The sequence below is a fragment of the Homarus americanus genome, unplaced genomic scaffold (assembly GCF_018991925.1).
Source record: "Homarus americanus isolate GMGI-L3 unplaced genomic scaffold, GMGI_Hamer_2.0 scaffold53233, whole genome shotgun sequence".
NCBI lineage: Eukaryota > Metazoa > Arthropoda > Malacostraca > Decapoda > Nephropidae > Homarus > Homarus americanus.
This window is the reverse complement of record NW_024751660.1, coordinates 6147380-6168275: the sequence shown is the minus strand read 5'-3', so window position 1 is coordinate 6168275 and position 20896 is coordinate 6147380. Positions and strand designations below refer to the sequence as shown.

The 20896-nt window shown below is 38.4% G+C and overlaps 1 protein-coding gene and 1 long non-coding RNA gene across 3 annotated transcripts; one reads left to right on the top strand and one right to left on the bottom strand.

The window, feature by feature from the left end:
* Nucleotides 1–2207: 2207 nt before the first annotated feature.
* LOC121854743 (putative cyclin-dependent serine/threonine-protein kinase DDB_G0272797/DDB_G0274007) lies at nt 2208–3005 on the bottom strand. Its single transcript, XM_042349481.1, has one exon. It carries the CDS (start codon nt 3003–3005, stop codon nt 2208–2210), a length of 798 nt encoding a protein of 265 aa, XP_042205415.1.
* A 1529-nt stretch (nt 3006–4534) lies between these two features.
* LOC121854792 lies at nt 4535–18999 on the top strand. Of its 2 annotated transcripts, none has more exons than XR_006086637.1 (2): nt 4535–4591; nt 18355–18999. It is a non-coding gene; the product is annotated as an uncharacterized LOC121854792 (long non-coding RNA). The 2 variants fall into 2 exon arrangements; XR_006086638.1 differs by having other exon boundaries at nt 4548–4591; nt 18694–18999.
* Nucleotides 19000–20896: the final 1897 nt, after the last annotated feature.

The window sequence follows — 20896 nt, the reverse complement described above, 5'->3', positions numbered from 1 at the left end:
TATACTTCCTGTACCCTGCTAGTTATACCTCCTGTACCCTGCTAGTTATACCTCCTGTACCCTGCTAGTTATACCTCCTGTACCCTGCTAGTTATACCTCCTGTACCCTGCTAGTTATACTTCCTGTACCCTGCTAGTTATACCTCCTGTACCCTGCTAGTTATACCTCCTGTACCCTGCTAGTTATACTTCCTGTACCCTGCTAGTTATACCTCCTGTACCCTGCTAGTTATACTTCCTGTACCCTGTTAGTTATACCTCCTGTACCCTGCTAGTTATACCTCCTGTACCCTGCTAGTTATACCTCCTGTACCCTGCTAGTTATACCTCCTGTACCCTGCTAGTTATTTAATCCATTATCCTATGCTGTTCTTATCCTATCATTGAACTAACTTTACTTTCTCTCTCTTTTCTTTTTCTGTCTGTCTGTCTCTCTGTCTCTCTCTCTCCGTCTCTCTATTATTGCCAATTGTTCCAGTAACCAATTCATTATTAACCTTTCCCTACACATCATCCCTTTAACTTTACTCTCACCCTCTCTCTCTCCCCTCTTCCAATCTTCCTCCCTCCACCCCCTCTCTCTGTCTCATTCCTACTTGTTCCATTACTTTATTAACTTGTTGCCTTCCCCTTTGTTTTATCAGTTTGTTAATCTCTCTCTCTCTTGTTTCTCTCCGTCTTCCCACACCTGTCTCTCTCTTTCTCTCTCTCTCTCCCTTCCTCCTCCTCCCTCTTCTCTCTCTCATCTCTACTTGTCAGTATTTTTTCATTCCTTTCCCTCCCCTTCATTTCCTCAGTTATTTAAACCTCATGATCTGTCTATCTGTCTCCCTCTCTCTTTCTTCCTCCTATTCTCTCTCTCTCTCTCTCTCTCCCCTTCTCCCTCTTCTCTCTGTCTCTCATCCCTTCATTATTTTATTCATTCCTGTCCATCCCCTTTCATTTCCTAAGTTAGTTAACCACCGTTCGCCCACCAGAGTCTAAGCTTATAATATACCATAGTAACAGTTTCCCTCAGACGGAGATATACCACTTCATGACAACAATAACATGGGTGCGATTATTGAGGTGAAGAATTAAATAGAAATAGAGTGAAATTAAATAAATAACGTGAGTGAACGATTATTTAGTACCATTGAGTGAACGATAAAATACAACCACAAGAGTGAAAAATTAATTAATAAAACACAGATTGAATTATTTAAATAGAAAAGTAATTAAAAGCTGTTAAATATAACGATTAATTGACAAAACATATAGGAAATTAATAACAAATAATAAACAATAACTGTAAATATCGATATATAATTAAGTACAACATTATTAATATATAAACTAAAATGTAGATTATATATACATAATTATAGGCAAATATAAATGACTGAGATGTTATATAATTTATACTACAATACAAATAAACAAATAACCATAATTGATAAAAGTTAAACAATAAGAATATACAATAACGGATAAATTATTAAGTGAAAATATTATTAAATAATTATAATAAACAGAAAAAAATCACTACTTAATACTTAAAACATTACTGTTGACACTGATGTTTCTGTTGTTAATACTGATGTTTCTGTTGTTGATACTGATGTTTCTGTTGTTGATACTGCTGTTTCTGTTGTTGATACTGATGTTTCTGTTGTTGATACTGATGTTTCTGTTGTTGATACTGATGTTTCTGTTGTTGATACTGATGTTTCTGTTGTTGATACTGATGTTTCTGTTGTTGATACTGATGTTTCTGTTGTTGATACTGATGTTTCTGTTGTTGATACTGATGTTTCTGTTGTTGACACTGATGTTTCTGTTGTTGACACTGATGTTTCTGTTGTTGACACTGATGTTTCTGTTGTTGATACTGATGTTTCTGTTGTTGATACTGATGTTTCTGTTGTTAATACTGATGTTTCTGTTGTTGATACTGATGTTTCTGTTGTTGACACTGATGTTTCTGTTGTTGACACTGATGTTTCTGTTGTTGATACTGATGTTTCTGTTGTTGTTTCGATGTTTTGCTGTTGATACCGATGTTTCTGTTGTTGATACCGATGTTTCTGTTGTTGACACCGATGTTTCTGTTGCTGGATACTGATGTTTTGCTGTTGACAGACTGATGTTTCTCTGTTGTTGATACTGGATGTTTGTTGATACTGATGTTTCCTGTTGTTATACTGATGTTTCTGCTTGCTGACACTTCAGATGTTTCTGGGTTGCTGATACCGATGTTTCTGTTGTTGATACTGATGTTTCTGTTGTTGACACCGGATGTTCTGTTGTTGACACTGATGTTTCCTGTTGTTGACACTGACGTTTCTGTTGTTGATACCTCGATAAGTTTCTGTTGTTGATACCGATGTTTCTGTTGTTGATACTCGATGTTTCTGTTGATACTCGATGTTCTGTTGATACCGATGTTTCTGTTGTTGATACTGATGTTTCTGTTGTTGATACTGATGTTTCTGTTGTTGATACTGATGTTTCTGTTGTTGACACTGATGTTTCTGTTGTTGACACTGATGTTTCTGTTGTTGATACTGATGTTTCTGTTGTTGATACTGATGTTTCTGTTGTTGATACTGATGTTTCTGTTGTTGATACTGATGTTTCTGTTGTTGATACTGATGTTTCTGTTGTTGATACTGATGTTTCTGTTGTTGATACTGATGTTTCTGTTGTTGACACTGATGTTTCTGTTGTTGACACTGATGTTTATGTTGTTGATACTGATGTTTCTGTTGTTGATACTGATGTTTCTGTTGTTGATACTGATGTTTCTGTTGTTGACACTGATGTTTCTGTTGTTGATACTGATGTTTCTGTTGTTGATACTGATGTTTCTGGTTGATAACTGATGTTTCTGTTGTTGATACTGATGTTTCTGTTGTTGATACTGATGTTTCTGTTGTTGATACTGATGTTTCTGTTGTTGATACTGATGTTTCTGTTGTTGATACTGATGTTTCTGTTGTTGATACTGATGATGTTGTCGACATATATATTATTGTTGTCATTAACACTGTTGTTGTTGACATCGTTGCTGTTGTGTTGTTGTTGTTGTCGCACTCCAGTTATCGACTACTGAGGTCATTTAGCCCAATTCCGTTACATTAACTAACTCGTTCTGCTCAATTAGACTGAACGCTGTGTGTGTGTGTGTGTGTGTGTGTGTGTGTGTGTGTGTGTGTGTGTGTGTGTGTATTGTTTGTTGTGTGTGTGTGTGTGTGTGTGTGTGTGTGTGTGTGTGTGTGTGTGTGTGTGTGTGTGTGTGTGCAGATATCAAATAAACAGGCAAGAAGTAAGAGCACATGACCTTGCTATCACTACACACACACACACACACACACACACACACACACACACACACACACACACACACAGAGTCAGTAGGCTACTAGAACCACACCAATCCTATACTTCTCCTTCACTCAGGTACAGGTGAATCCCTTTACAATAATTACCACAGGAACATCGATACAAGTTCAGGTATAAATTACAGGTGAGTTCCATAGCATTAGTGTAGTGTGTTTATGAGTCATGTGCCAACCCTGACCTCCCGACCAACTCGTTAACATGTATAAATATGTATGTGTGTTAGGGTGAAGTTTTGCATTGGATGAATTTCATGAGTTAAAAGTTGATATAGCTTCGAGTTTTAGGTCTATAGACAGGGTATACTTATTGTTTTACACATACATACATACATACATACATACATACATACATACATACATACATACATACTCAAGCTAGTGGCAAATATGGCGTCGAAATTGCACCAAGACTGTAGCGTAAGTATTGCTGTCACGTCTTTACCGCAGTTACAGAGGAAGATAATAATCACACACAAGTCTTTGGGAATGTGAGCTCCTGGCCCTTGTATACAGTGGAGTCCCCTTATGCTAGCCGTCTGTGGCGCCAATCACCCCACAGACTAATGACGGTGTACAGGCGCAGAAACAATTAATATCTGCCCATTCCGACCAGCCAAGGCGCGGCAAACACCGGAAAACCATTTGTAAGTCCACAGGAAGACCACCATTGTTGACGAATTTGCGACACTTCTTGAAATCCCCTGGCGAACTGTCCCACACCCTCATGGTACTGTTACATCTATCATAATCCATCTTATAAATCCCCTTCAACCTGCGGGCAGGGGAGGGATTAATCATTAATCCCGTGTGATCTTTGGTATATATATTGAGCGAGTTAGTTTAGATTTTAATACACGAGTGATGGTGGGTGAGCGGGGGATGGGGTAGGGTGGGAGGGATCTGAGGTGCTCTCCAAGATAGACTTTGTTCAACTTCCTTCTCGGAGGCTTTGGGTCGAGGCTGCCCCTTCTGTAATCTATCTTTGTGCCAAACTAATCTATCTATCCACAAGCCACCACCAAGACCTCGTTAGGAGGCTCTGGTCAGTAGGTGGCGGGGGGCGGAGTTTGGAGAGCCGGGGGGCGGGGCCACAAGCTGGAGGGGAGGGCCAGGCGGTTGGGGGTAGGAGAATATTTCCCTCACCTCTGCCACCTCAGTCGGGTTTGAGGCACCACGGGGAGCGTACGTCCGCGTCTGTCGCTGTGAGAGTGAGTGAGAGTGACTGGGAGAAGAGGAGGAGGGAAAAGGAGCCATGTGGGGAAGGAGTTTTTTCACCTTCTTGTGTTAAGACAATCCTCGGTTAAAGTAATTATTTACGGGCTATTAACTCAGGTGAAGGTTGGTGATATTAACAGGTAACTTGGTGACCTTTGAGACACCTTGGAACACATGTCTGGTAATGTCAACACACCTTAATATTTCAGTTCGGACCCCAGATGTTCTCAGGCGTCTGTGGGTTTTCTTTTTTCTTTTATTTTCGACACTCTGGACACCGGCTGATGTGACCCAGCCTGGTGGTCCTCCCAACGTAGCCTTTTAGAGTCGACAAGAAAAAAATAGTTCGTCCTGTAAAGATAATCCGAAAACGAAGACAAAAATATACTTAAAAAACTTTGAAATTCTGCATTTTTAGGTCATTTCAAACGTCGTGCTCAACGCATTTTTTTTTCTTGCATTTTTTTCTTTTTGTGAATTTAGTTTATTTTAACTTCATTGAGAGATTACCAACATTGACACTAAATATAGTCATTCATTGGACAAGTAAAAATTCCTTTACAATTTCCACAAGATGACAACTATAATAACTTACCAATTATTGATATATTTTTTATTAATTTTTATCTTAAACCTCTACAGAATATAGAAACTTGACTCATTATATATATATATATATATATATATATATATATATATATATATATATATATATATATATATATATATATATATAACCCGTTCGTTAGGTCTATTTATCTTTAATGAGTAGTTCATATGTTATTATCATCATCGTCTTCATCATCATCATCATCATCATCATCATCATCACCACCACTATCATCATCATCACCACCATCATTACTACCAACATCATCATCATCACCACCATCATCATCACCATCATCATCATTACCATCACCACCACCATTATCATCATCACCACCATCATCATCATCATCATCATTACCACCATCACCACCATCATCATAGTCATCATCAAGGAACTAACGTGGGAACACATAAATAGCATATAACATTCAAGGCGTCGTTGGCCAGGTGTTTATACAGGTATTTAAATCACTCGACACATTTCACCCTTATCATTAATTTAATTACGATATTAGGGTAATAATTATAAGGTAATTAACAGGTATTATAATTACCATCCATGTATAAGAACCTAATTAATCCTACCTGAGATAATGGTCAGATATTATTTATGGTAATTAAGTGTCATAAACCTAATTAATCGCATTTGGGATATTGGCCAGGTGTTACCTATGGCAATTAGTGTCTTACCTACCATCACCACCACACACCTATTTAATTAAGATATCTAATGAATAGTACTTAAGTTGTTGGTAATGTGTTTGTAACTTGGTAATTAGGAAGTAATTATATTTCATTATGGCCAAAGTTCCTCGGGGGAGGGTAAGTGATCGCATATATTAAGATGAACAGATGGCTGTTTACGTCAATCAGCTGATGTAACGTGTGTCGTCATTCACACACACACACACACACACACACACACACACACACACACACACACACACACACACACACACACACACACGTTTAAATAAAATAAAAACACAGTCGTATAAACATGCATTAAAATTAACGTTAAAATACAATAGGCATAAAAATGTACGGAAAATAGATCATCATGTATTAATAAATGTTTCGTTGTGTCTTCATCATCATTTTAAAATTTCTACTGAGAAATATTTATCAACAAGGCATTAGATTTATGTACGTTAAACCTCCGTCAGTATGTACGTTAAACATGGCTGTATGTACGTTAAACCTCCGTCAGTATGTACGTTAAACCTGGCTGTATGTACGTTAAACCTCCGTCAGTATGTACGTTAAACATGGCTGTATGTACGTTAAACCTCCGTCAGTATGTACGTTAAACCTGGCTGTATGTACGTTAAACCTCCGTCAGTACGTACCCTTAAACCTACTTCTGTATCTACGTTAAACCTGTCCGTATGTACGTTAAACCTCCGTCAGTAGGTACGTTAAACATGGCTGTATGTACGTTAAACCTCCGTCAGTGCGTACGTTAAATCTTCCTCTGTAACCACGTTAAAACTCCGGCTGTATGTGTGTTAAACCTTCGTCTGTGTAAACGTTAAACTTCCCGTGTATCTTTGAAGGTAAAACATTTGTCCCTTCTCGTAAAACTTTCAATCCTTCTGTTCCTTGTTCGTCAAAGTTCATGTTCCTTGATCCTACACTGCAAAGGAATTCATATTCGTTTCAGTAAAATAAATAAATACTAACACATCAAATCTCTTACACTCACTTCGCCAACTGACTACGCAAACAACGCCAAAGTTTCAGCGAGTCAGTTCCCGATGTCGCCAATGATCTCGTCATATTTTGTTTCTCGACAACTTACTGTACAGTTTTCTTTTTTTCATTTCGCGATATCCTTCAAACTCCAGTTTATTCCTTAAGCGATGAAGTTAAAGGCCACATTTCATTCACTTCGCGATCACGCTCTATCAGGAAGTATACTCCGCGAAGCCGCCAAAATCCACTTCACAGATTCCGTCAAAAAACTTCCGGTGATTTGGTTTCTGGTGCGCGAACCTCCGATAATCCCAGTTACCTGATTACCCACAAAGGTGCTCACTCACCTGTAAGTCCCGTCAAGTCCTTTCTTCTTCACGCTATCCTGTTAAAACGTCCGGTGACCAACGAACCGTATACCCGATCACGCACAGGCCCCGACGACCCGTTTTACCAATACGTAATGCCGCTGCACTTCCGGTACACGCCGAGTGGTCCGCGATCGCGCTAAAATTCGACGACTCCTTTCACGTTAAAACTCTGATTATTTGTCTCCTTGTTAAGTGATATCGTTGAAATTCGATGTATTTGGATATTCGTGTTGAATCTGGTTAAGTTACAGACGAGGAAAAAACGTTTCTTTACCATCGTGTTCAGATCCAAGTGAAGTGCCACAAATACCATCTATGCGGTAAGATCAGTAGCTCAAAGATTCGTTCTAACAGTTCGGAGATTCGTTCTATAGCAACTAGGTGACGAGCTCCAGTAGTTCATAGATTCGTTCCAGAAGGTAGGAGACTCGTTCCAGCACATTACAGATTCGTTCCAGTCATTCCGATACTCAATAATATCAAGGGGTTTTTTTCACGGTAACTTTTGTAGTTTGTTTATCTTCCGCTATCCCAGTAAATGTCGCATCACCTTTGTTTATACACACTCTCGCTCTTAAAAAAAATCAACCAGTATCTCTTTCACTCAGTTTGCTTACTTCTTGTTTACCTCCGCTTATTCGTTAGTGGAGATAGTCCATTAACCCCTTTTATATCTACGGGTCCCCTCTGAGCTGAATAAAATCTCTCACGTTAGCCAAATAGAATATAAAAAAAATGTCGTCCAGCAGTGAAGGGTTTAAAGACAAAACCTAATATTAAAATACCAAATCATATCATCACTACAGTCACCCATATTTCCCCCTACAGTAAACAAATACACATACATCATTTATAAATCATTAAGTAGATTAGCTTTACCCCTTAAGTGACGTCACATTATAGCCACACCATAGCCACATCATAGCCACACTATATCTACCTGACACTATGTTATACTCACACCTGGATAATTAGTGGTCCTTATCCCCCCCCCCCATCTTCCTCATCCCTTTAAAAAGAAGATATAAATTAATTTTCTAGATACCTGGTGTAGCGAATTGGCCGTCTAGATACCTGGTGTGGTTAATTGGTCGTTAAGTTACCTAGTGTGGTTAATTGACCGTCTAGATACCTGGTGTGGTTAATTGGTCGTTAAGTTACCTAGTGTGGTTAATTGGCCGTCTAGATACCTGGTGTGGTTAATTGACCGTCTAGATACCTGGTGTAGTATGGTTAATTGGTCGTTAAGTTACCTAATGTGGTTAATTGGCCGTCTAGATACCTGGTGTGATTAATTGGCCGACTAGATACCTGGTTTAGCATGGTTAATTGACCGTTAAGTTACCTGGTGTGGTTGTTACCCAAAGAATAAGGGATAAGATTACATTTTCTCTTCACCCGGACACGGTTAAACATCCGGAAAAACTATAAAAATATATTTTCTATATAGATGGTCAAGACGATTTACAACAACAACAAAAATACTATAAAATGAAACGAAAATACAAACGAATTTCTGGATACGTGTTCAGGACGAATTAAAAGAGACGAATTTCTAGATCTGCAGTCCGGTGGAATTTTTGTATGTGTGATCAGGACGAACTACTAAAAAAAAATATGTAGAATTTCTGAGTACCTGGTTGATTACAGGTGATATATAAAGGACCAGTAATCAGCAGATATATAGATCCTTAACATGGTATAGAGGAGTCAGTATCCCGTGAGTGTCTGAAGGAGGCATAGCGGTGTTATTCCCGTCATGGTGGCTGTACTCTGGTCTCCTTTTAACCCCTTGAGTACAATGATTTGACCTTTTGAGTACGATAATTTAACCCTTTGAGTATGATGTCTTTCCTCTTTGAGTATGATAAGTTAACCCCTTAAGTACAATTACTTGACCCTTTGAGTACAATAACTGGATCCTTTGAGTACTATGCCCTTGTGTACAATGAATTAGTCCCGTGAGTATATTACCAACAACCCCTTGAGTACGATAACAATCCTATGAGTACGATGCCAACACTCTGAGTACAAGATCTTAACCCCGTGGTAAATTAACCCTTTTTAGTCCCTTTTGAATATAGTGAGTTAACCTCTTTGATATAATGACTTAACCCCAAAGGAAACTAAGTCTCCTTAATCACAGTGTTCAAAGGGTTAGATTAGGTTAGGTTAGGCTAGATTAGGTTAGGTTAAGTTAAAGTAAATTAGGTTAGATTATGATAGGTTAGATAAATTGTTAGGTTAATTTATAATAGATTAAACATGTTAGATTAAATTAAGATAAGTAAGATTAAGGTTTTGTGAGATTAGGTTAGGTTACGTTAGGTTAGGTTACGTTAAGTTACGTTAGGTTACGTTAGGTTAGGTTAGGTTACGTTAGGTTACGTTAGGTTATGTTAGGTTACGTTAGGTTAGGATAGGTTTCTGACGTTGTATTGTTTAAGGCTACATTGGCTATTTTTCTTTATGACTTCCCCAGGTGTACAGGAGCCAACTGTACACCACACACACACACACACACACACACACACACACACATACACACACACACACACACACCAAACATCAAATTCTGCTAAAAATCGAAAGTTTAAGATCGTAAAACACACAAAAATAAATGAATAAATACAACAATTCTTCCTCGACAATTGCAACAAAACACCATCAAGTAGCAGTAGTAGTAGTAGTAGTAGTAATAGTAGTAGTTGTTATAGAATATTTACGCGTCCTGTTATTTTTTGTTGCCATTATAGGTAATTTACGTGTCGTGTTGTAGTCGTGTTTGTTATAGATTATTCACGTGGACTAACAATCACGCATTAAAAGGTCACTGTCTCTTCACTACGCTCCAATAATGTGTAAGTTAGGGTATATTATATACTTTGGTTATACTTGAGAGAGAAATATACTTTGGTTATACTTGAGAGAAATATACTTTGGTTATACTTGAGAGAGAAATATACTTTGGTTATACTTGAGAGAGAAATATACTTTGGTTATACTTGAGAGAAATATACTTTGGTTATACTTGAGAGAGAAATATACTTTGGTTATACTTGAGAGAGAAATATACTTTGGTTATACTTGAGAGAAATATACTTTGGTTATACTTGAGAGAGAAATATACTTTGGTTATACTTGAGAGAGAAATATACTTTGGTTATACTTGAGAGAGGTTATACTTGAGAGAGAAATATACTTTGGTTATACTTGAGAGAGAAATAGACTTTCGTAGGTGAAATAGACTTTCTATTGTTCTTTCCTAAGGAGTTAAAATAGACATCGACAATCAATAACTTTATTATAGTCGACGATAATTACCACAACGGCCTCGATAATTAACCTAAAACCTTTAACAGTTAGTAGTAAGTTAAATACAATTAAGTGGCCAATATCCCCTAACAATTATTAGTAAAATATGTACAATTAAGTTCCTGGTAATTAATTGCATAACTCATTATCAAAACTTATAAAAATGTAAAATAAAATAATAATTGTAAATAAAATAGACACAATAAAGCTAAAATGATAGTAAAAAAAAATGTAAATGAGATGAATTAGTAAATATAAAATGTAAAAAATTGTAAATAAGAACAAATATATGACCCAAAATAAGATAATCATAATAAACAGATAAATATAATAAATAAATTAATTAATAATAATAACTGACCCTAAATACCCGATTTAAATTATATATTAGTTATACAAATACTAACACAGTCAAGTAATTAAGTCAATAGAAGTTGATATAATTTACAATCATCTCTGTACAGTATATATAACTATGTAATGCGACTGCTATGTAAGAGTTAGGCTATGTAATGTGACCGCTATGTAAGGGTTAAGCTATGTAATATGACCGCTGTGTAAGGCTTAGGCTATGTAATGTGACCGCTATGTAAGGGTTAAGCTATGTAATGTGACCGCTATGTAAGGGTTAGGCTAGGTTGGGTAATGCGATCGCTATGTAAGGGTTAGACTATGTAATGTGGCCGCTATGCCGCTATGTAAGGGTGAGGCAATGTAATGTGACTGCTATGTAAGGGTGGTGCTCTGTAATGGACCGCTATGTTAGGGAAGGGCTATGTATGGGTAAAGCTATGTAATGTGATCGCTATGTAAGGGTAAGGCTATGTAATGCGACCGCTATGTAAGGGTGGTGCTATGTAATGCGACCGCTATGTAAGGGTGGTGCTATGTAATGCGACAATTGTCTATGGATCACGACGGCTACACAAAACGACTACTATGTAACGATAAAATGCTATGGAAAAATAACAGCTATGTAATTATAAGTAAGCCATCTTCTGCCGTACGCTTGCTATGTAGAAACAGATCTGCTATGTAACATAACTGCTATGAAAGGATGAGGCTGCTGTTAAAAGGCTGCTATGTAATAAGGTCGCTTTGTAGGAAAACGTTCGCTATGTAATGATAGGGTTGCTATGTAATTTGACCTTTATACAGTAAGGTTTGCTATGTCACAATAAGATGCTCTGCAATACGAATGATATATAATAATTAGGCTACTATGTGAAATTTAGAACGCTATGTAACACGAGCATTCTGGAAATATAAGATCGCTATGTAACGATCTTAATGCTATGTAACAGTAAGCATGCTATGTAATGTGGCAGAATGGTAATAAGAAAATCGCTATGTAACAATAAGGTTGATGTGTAAAGTAATCGCTATGTAATGAGATGATCGCTATGTAAAAATAAGTGCGCTATGTAAATTAAGGACACATAGTGACCTAATCGCTATGTAATAATTTGAACGCTATGCTAACTACTATGTAAATAATTTGACGGCCAAGCTAACCACTAAGTAATAATTTGACCGTGATGCTAATTGCTATGTAAATACACTATGGATGAACTTTGAACTCTGGTCATAAATAGTGAGTCCCTTTATTAGTTAATAAGCAAATTAACATTTCCCTAAGTAAAAAAAATATATATATCTGAATCGAAAATTTATCTCTATACGATTAGTAAATAATTTATTTCAAAAACTAAATATGCTGATAAATTATTTCAGTAAGATTTATTTTATTTAGAGAATAAATCAATAATTAATTTCTTTTGTGAAATAAAAATAGATTTTTTTAAGTTAATAATTAATATCGATGATAAATAAGGCTAAAATAATTCAACCAATTTCCAAAATAAAATCTGTATCATAAAGAACAAATTCCTTGAAATCTACTGATACAAATCGGTAAAAAAACCCCACTCAACTGATCTCAAAGACAGCGAGTAAATCTGGTAAAAAACAAACTCCAGATTTTCTCATAAAACAACAACGAAGACAACGCAAAATCCGTTCACAAATCCGAAAACAGCGACAGATTTTGAAAAACTCGTAAGATAAATCGAAGGAAATAGGTCAGAAGACTAAGAAGGTGGTAATCTGTCCCTAATGTGCATCACAAGTCTAATTTACTGGAAAATCTGTTGTGGTACAGGAGGGGGGTAGTGGTAGTGGTAGTGGTGGTGGTGGTGGTGGTGATAGTAGGGGCTGAGATAGTGGTAGTAGTGATAGTGGTGGTAGCGGCAGGGATGGTGGTAGTGACAGCGGCAGTGATAGTGGTGGCAGGGATAGTGTTGGTAGTGGCAGTGAGTGGTGGTAGTGGTGGTGGTGGTGGTGGTGGCATTGATGATAGTGTTGGTGGAACAGATATAAGTCGGAACAGGAATAGGACGGAACAGAATCAGGATAGAGGGAAGACAAAGAGGAAAGGAAACAGTTGAGAAGAAATATATAGTCGTAGGAAAGGCGTAAAGGGAAGGAAATAAGTCGGTAAATACAAGAAAAACGGAAGAGAAAGAAATAGGAGAAGAGAAAGAAATACGGATGGAGAAATGGAGGTATGGTAAATAATAATAATAATAATAATAATAATAATAATAATAATAATAATAATAATAATAATAATAGTAAAATAATAATAATAACTAATAATAATAATAATAATAATAATAGTAATAATAATAATAATGATAATAATAATAATAATAATAATGATAATAATAATAATAATAATAATAGTAAAATAATAATAATAACTAATAATAATAATAATAATAATAAGTAATAATAATAATAATATAATAATAATAATAATAATAATGATAATAATAATAATAATAATAATAATAATAATAAAATAACACCGTAGAATAAGAAAAAAATAGGTAAAAACAGACCCCAGTTTAATAGGCTCCAGTCCTAATAGACCCCAAGCCTTATGGACCCCAATACTATTAGACCCTTCTTATAATTTATTCAAAATCTAATCATGCATTTAAATTCAGGGTCTAAGTCGTTAACAACAAAAAAATCAGGAATAATTTATCTAATTCTAAATGAGACTTTAGATTTAGCTTCCTGTCTAGATATCAAAAACAGAAGGTATAGCAATTAAAAGCATTAACTGCAGCTAATACAAAATCAAATCCCAACAGGCATTATAATTAGGCAAAAATCTCAACTCTAATTCTAAAAATCCATCGTTTTTTTTCATTACGATATTTACAAAGATGGAGAAAAGTGTAAATATCATGTAAATCATTTTCAAAAGAATGTAAATAAGAGTAAGATATTTTTGTTTTGTTTTTATTACTAGTAAAATTGACAATGACTAATAAATAAAATATCAGGTAAATAAAAACTAATAAATTATGAATAATAGGATAAATAATAGATGAAATAATCGTAGGAGTAAATTAATGTATAAAATTATAAATATTAATGATGAAATAGATTGATAAATAATGAATAAATAAAAAATATATAAATAAATAAATAAATAAATAAACAGGAATTAAATAAAGCGATAAATAACAAATGAAATAAATTGATAAACGATGAAATTAAAAAAAAAACATAGTATGAAAGTCGGTCCCACAGACATCACGGGGAGGTGTGGATATAGCACACTGTACACTAACCCTTCGGTACACCTGGGTGAACTGGGAAGTTCGTGATCGAACCAGCGGCCCGTGGAACCGCAATAAACGATGTGGCTAAACAATCACAATTCACCAACCACAACAACCACAATCAACAACCATCGTATTGTTTACCGGTGTGAGGTAGAAGTTGTAAACAGAGAATATTTTAACGATGATTAACAAAATTTAAACACCCAGTGATTAAACAAATTACTAACAAACAGAATTATAACAAATGATCTTCACGGATTTAAACATGTCTTATGGAAACAACAACAACAACAAAAACAACAACAACAATCTACAGTGGAAAACAGGCCATGAGTTCCTATTGTGATTCTGTAGACATTAAAGTGATATTCTATTTCCTGCTAAACATTTTGTAGTATCTGAACAAAAATTATATAGTTCTCTATCTATCTATCTATCTATCTAGTGTACAGTTGTTATAGCGGGTAACCCACGTCAGAACACGACAGTAAGTGTTATATTCATCAATTCGCTCAATTTCAAATTAACAATGAAATTTTCAATGATCAAATATCATGGAATTTTTATAACCAGAACCAGACAACTTTAAATTAACTAGAAATTAAACCTAACTTTTTTTATCTATTTAATCATTTATAATTTTTTTTCCATGGAACGAGTTTGTGTTTCAGTATTAAATCAACCCACATAACAAATGCCCAATTACCAAATAGTGATGATTTACCTGTCCTAAAGTGAAGGCCCATTATCTCGTTAACAGTACAGGTAGTTGGCTGGTATACATATTACTAAGCTAACACTAGTTGGCTTGTATGCATATTATATATAATTATGTAGTTTGTGGCTCATTTACACATGATATCGGTACACTCGTGTTAAAAAGGCAGAGAGAGAGAGAGAGAGAGAGAGAGTTAGCTCTCCCCTCCAACACACGTTACCCTAAAAATAGGGAAATTGGTCATAAACTCCTTTAGTGAAAAAAAAATCTGATTGGCGATGAATATGTAAGGGGTGTGGGGAGGTGAGAAGCGGGGTAGGGGAGGTGTAGGGAAGACGGGGTTTAGGGAGGTGTAGGGGAAGACGGGGTGTAGGGGAGGTGTAGGGAAGACGGGGTGTAGGGGAGGTGGGAAGACGGGGTGTAGGGGAGGTGTAGAGGAAGACGGGGTGTAGGGGGAGGTGTAGGGGAAGACGGGGTGTAGGGGAGGTGTAGGGGAAGACGGGGTGTGGGGGAGGTGTAGGGAAGACGGGGGGTAGGGGAGGGGAAGACGGGGTGTAGGGGAGGTGTAGGGGAAGACGGGGGTGTAGGGGAGGTGTGGGGGAAGACGGGGTGTGGGGGAGGTGGGAAGACGGGGTGTAGGGGAGGTGTAGGGAAGACGGGATGTGGGGAGGTGGGGAAGACGGGGGTGGGGAGGTGGGGAAGACGGGGTGTAGGGGAGGTGTAGGGGAAGACGGGGTGTAGGGGAGGTGTAGGGGAAGACGGGGTGTAGGGGAGGTGTGGGGGGAAGACGGGTGTGGGGAGGTGTAGGGGAAGACGGGTGTAGGGGAGGTGGGGAAGACGGGGTGTAGGGGGTGAAGACGGGGTAGGGGAGGCGTAGGGGGAAGGACGGGGGTGTAGGGGAGGTGTGGGGGAAGACGGGGGTGTAGGGGGAGGTGTAGGGGAAGACAGGGTGTGGGGGAGGTGTGGGGGAAGACGGGGTGTAGGGAGGTGTAGGGAAGACGGGGTGTGGGGAGGTGTAGGGGGGCAGGGGAGGTAGGGGAGGTGTAGGGGAAGACAGGGTGTAGGGGAGGTGTAGGGGAAGACGGGGTGTAGGGGGGTGAAGACGGGGTGTAGAGGAGGTAGGGGGAAGACGGGTAGGGGAAGTCGGGGGGGGGAGGTGTAGGAGAAGATGGGTGTGGGGAGGTGTAGGGGAAGACGGGGTGTGGGGGGTGTAGGGGAAGACGGGGTGTAGGGGAAGACGGTGTAGGGGAAGACGGGGTAGGGGAAGACGGGGTGTAGGGGAGGTGGAGAAGGGTGGGGGGTGTAGGGGGAAGACGGGGTGTAGGGGGTGTAGGAGAAGATGGGGTGTAGGGGAGGTAGGGAGAAGATGGGGTGTAGGGGAGGTGTAGGGGAAGACGGGGTGGGGGGGTGTAGGGGAAGACGGGGTGTGGGGAGGTGTAGGAGAAGACGGGGGGTGTAGAGGAGGAAGACGGGGGTGTGGGGAGGTGTAGGGGAAGATGGGGTGGGGAGGTGTAGGGGAAGACGGTAGGGGGAGGTGTAGGGGAAGACGGGGTGTGGGGGAGGTGTAGGGGAAGACGGGTGTAGGGGGAGGTGTAGGGGAAGGATGGGGTGTGGGGGAGGTGTAGGGGAAGACGGGGTGTAGGGGGGGTGTAGGGGAAGACGGGGTGTAGGGGAAGACGGGTGGGGGTAGGGGAAGACGGGGTGTAGGGGGATGTGAAGACGGGGGTAGGGGAGGGGGTAGGGGAGACGGGTGTAGGGGAGGTGTAGGGGAAGACGGGTGTAGGGGAGGTGTAGGGGGAAGACGGGGTGTAGGGGAGGTGTAGGGGGAAGCAGGGTGTAGGGGGGGTAGGGGAAGACGGGGTGGGGGGGGTGTAGGGAAGACGGGGTGTAGGGGAGGTGGGAAGATAAAGTGTAGGGAAGACGGGGTGTAGGGAAGACGGGTGTAGGGGGATGTAGGAAGACGGGGTGTAGGGGGAAGACGGGGTGTAGGGGGATGTAGGGGGGGATGTAGGGGAAGACGGGTGTGAGTATGGCAGGGTGTAGGGGAGCGTTAGATTAAGGTTGGTGGGTTAGGTTAGGTTCTACATTACTGTTCCTATGTACACATCAATTCAAAATTATAGATAAATATATGAACTTATTGCTAAATTACAATTACACACACACACACACACACACACACACACACACACACACACAGGAGATACAAGTGTTAATGAATAAAACATGATGATACAGTAACACTTTTAAGGCGTTGTTCACTATAGCTTTACCACTTTTCTGATGTGTTAACCTAGATTATTATGAGACTAATAATAATAATAATAATAACAATAATAATAGTAACTAATAATAATAATAATAATAATAATAACAATAATAATAGTAACTAATAATAATAATAATAATAATAATAATAATAATAATAATAACAATTGTAATAATAATAATAATAATAAATAATACAACAGCAACTACTTCAAATGGTTCTAATAATGGCGACGATAATGATAATGAAGATAAAAATAATGACGAGGATGATGATGATGATGAAGAAAACTAACAAACATTAATACTGATATCCAAGACGAATTATTATTACAAAAACAGAATTATCATTGATGTCAAAAGGACGAAATTATAGGCAACAGTCAACCTGGTATATCATCTTATTTAATTATTATATTATTTAATTTTATTTCATTATATTATTATTTTATTTCATTATTACAGTGTCATTATATTTAATTATTTTATTATTTAATCGTATTTAATTGTTATTTTATATTATTTATCTTAACCTATAAAAATATATTAATCATTATTTTAACAATTAATTAACCAGATATAGGAAATAATTAAATAGGAACGAGTAGTTAAGTTTATCTGAATATTTAATTGCTATTAGTATCTTTCCTTAAGTACTAATAGTATCTTAAGTGCTATTTATATCTTAGTTAAGTGCTATTAAATATCTTAACTGCTATTAATGTCTTACTTTAACTGCTATTAATAATTGTTCAGTAGAATTGAAGGACGTTAAGTGCTATTTATATCCGACATTAAGGGATAATGATATATTACATTAAATTGCTATTTATCGACGTTTAACTGCCACTTATCGACGTTTAACTGCTATTTATCGAAGCTATTATTTTCATACATCAAGAGCTATTAACATTTTACCTAAAGTGCTCTTATTATATTACGTTTAAAAGTCCGATTAATATTTTCTACGATAGGTTAGGTTTGGTTAAGTTACGTTAGGTTACGTTAGATTACGTTAGGTTAGGTTAGGTTAAGTTACGTTAGGTTACGTTAGATTACGTTAGGTTAGGTTAGGTTAAGTTACGTTAGGTTACGTTAGCTGTAGATACGTGTAATAATCAATGTCTCTCCGATAGATCGATTCTATATGCGATAGATTGGGGACTATTACACCGGTTATGGGTGACTTGTGGGCCAAGACATGCCGCCCCTGGTATGTCCCTCTAGCCCGAGAAACTTAAGGGGAGGAATAACTGATAAAAGTAAAATAAGGAAACATTAAAGAAAGATTTCATTCATAAGATAACAAGTGAGACATAAAGATAATAACTAGGGGGAAATATTTAAGTGCGTGAGACATAAATTATATATTCTTGGTAAAATACTCGAGTCATAAGGACAATATTCATGAGACATAAATATTAAATACCGGGTGATATTCAAGTGAGACATTAAATATTATATTCCCGGGAAAGATACTGCAGTGTGTGAGACATTAAAATATGCTCAGTGAATAAAAGTAAATTTTATTATAAAAGAGAAAAAAAAAGACTTTGAGGGAAATAAAGAAATTAATTGAGACAAAAAATAAGAACTAAGTGATCGAGGTATAAAATAAACTGACAAAAATAAAACAAAACTGACTGAGAAAAATATTTGGTATATATAATTAAGACGTAGATAAAACAGTGAGACAAAAACAACGAAATACATACAGAAAAAAAACAGTGACAAAAAAACAAAAAAAAACTCAGTGCGTCGAGCAAAAAAAAAAAAAATAATAAAATAAATACAAAATCCAGTGACTGAGACATTAAACTCCTCTCGGGACGTGTTTCAGACAAGGTCAAGGTCACAGGAGGTCACGGAAGATCAATAAAACCTCCAACGTCTCACAAGAGGTCAAAGAAAGTCAATAAAACCTCCAGACGTTTCACAGGAGGTCAAAGAAGATTTATCTGGAACATCAGTTGAGGTCACGGGGTATTTCAAGTGGCTCCAAGAGGTCAAGTAAGGTCACACGGGTCACACCGCACAAGGTTAGGTCAAAGGGAAATACAAACGGTTCCCAGGAAATGGTATAAGAGATCAGAGCAGTTTAGACGAGGGCCTCGAAACACCGTAGGAGGTCAACAGAGGCCGGGAGAGTCAGAGGTCATAGAGGCTGTGGAAGGGAAGAGAAGTTCAGAAAAAACTCGAAAGGTTTTACGAGGCCAGAAAGAGGTCGCCAGAGGTCAGAGAGCGTTCACTAGGCACCTTGAGAACACCCCAAAGGAGGTCTCAGAGGTCATTGTAGAACAGAGAAACCCCATAGAAGACGTTAGGAGTCACAGATGAAAGCTTGATAAGTACTCAGTGAGCTGCTGAGGTTGTAGGAGACCGCCGCAAGAGGCCCCCAAAGGTCACAAGAGACCTCTAACCACAGAAGGCCACAAGAACCTCCAATAAGCGGCCCCACAAAGGCACAAGAGAGTTCCAATAAGCCACAAGAAGACCCCAAAAAGCCACAGGGGACCAAAATAATCACCGCAAAGCTACAAGAGGGCTCTAGCAAATCCCACAGGAGGCCACAAAAGGGCCCCCCAAACTCAAAGGAGGCCACAAGAGGGCCCCCAATAGCCACAAGAGGCCACAAGAGTTCATCCAATACCCACAGGCCACAAGAGGGTCCTAATAGCCACAGGAGGCCACTCAAGGGCCCCCCAACAGCCACAGAAGGCCACACAAGGGCCCCCAACATCCACAGGAGGTCACAACAAGGCCCCATAGAGCCACTAGAGGGCCTCATAAAGCCACTAGAGGGCCCCATAAAGCCACAGGAGGCTAAACAGAAGAGCGGGTTCGTGTAAGAGCGTCGTGTAAGACAGGATGGGCTCGACACTTCACGTTATGGACACAGTGTACAGGAAGATGGAGGGAAGAAAACACTGGTGCGCTTCGGTGCTCAAAGTCTGGCTGCTAGCGACCATCCTTCACCACGTGCAAGGTAAGTGACACTCTTGTTGTGGGTGATGGGTTGTAGGTGATATAGATACTGTACATGATAAAGTGGGTGTTGTAGATGGTCTAGTGGTGTTGTAGGTGGTCTAGTGGGTGTTGTAGGTGGGTTGTGGGTGTTGTAAGTGGTCTAGTGGGTGTTGTAGGTGGTCTAGTGGGTGTTGTAGGTGGTCTAGTGGGTGTTGTAGGTGGATTGTGGGTGTTGTAAGTGGTCTAGTGGGGGTTGTAGGTGGTCTAGTGGGTGTTATAGGTGGCGGTCTAGTATAGTCTAAAAGAGTTGTAGATGGTTATTGGTTATTAAAAGAAACTATAGTGAATGATTATTGACTAATATGTTGTAGCAGATTATAAATGTTACAATTAGTTGACAGTTGTTATGCGAGGAGGGGTAGGGGGGGAGGGTAGGGGGGGGTAAGGGGGGGATGAAAGGGGGAATAATCCTTGAATAGTGAATAATTAATAATATTATATATAATGTATGAAGCTAGTTGAATATATCACACTGTATTATATATACACCTGAGGTTAATTAATTACAGGTGTACATATCTGATCGCACCTGTAGTTACATTAAGGCAACACATTTGTAATGCTCTTCCCAGGTACATATTACTGTACCTGTGTTGATTAATTAGATGTTCATGTTATATGGGAATTAATCTACCTGTAATTTATACCTAA

What these genes read in the sequence shown, in the direction of transcription:
- LOC121854743 (XM_042349481.1), bottom strand. Translation starts at nt 3,005, where the DNA reads ATGTCGACAACATCATCAGTATCAACAACAGAAACATCAGTATCAACA.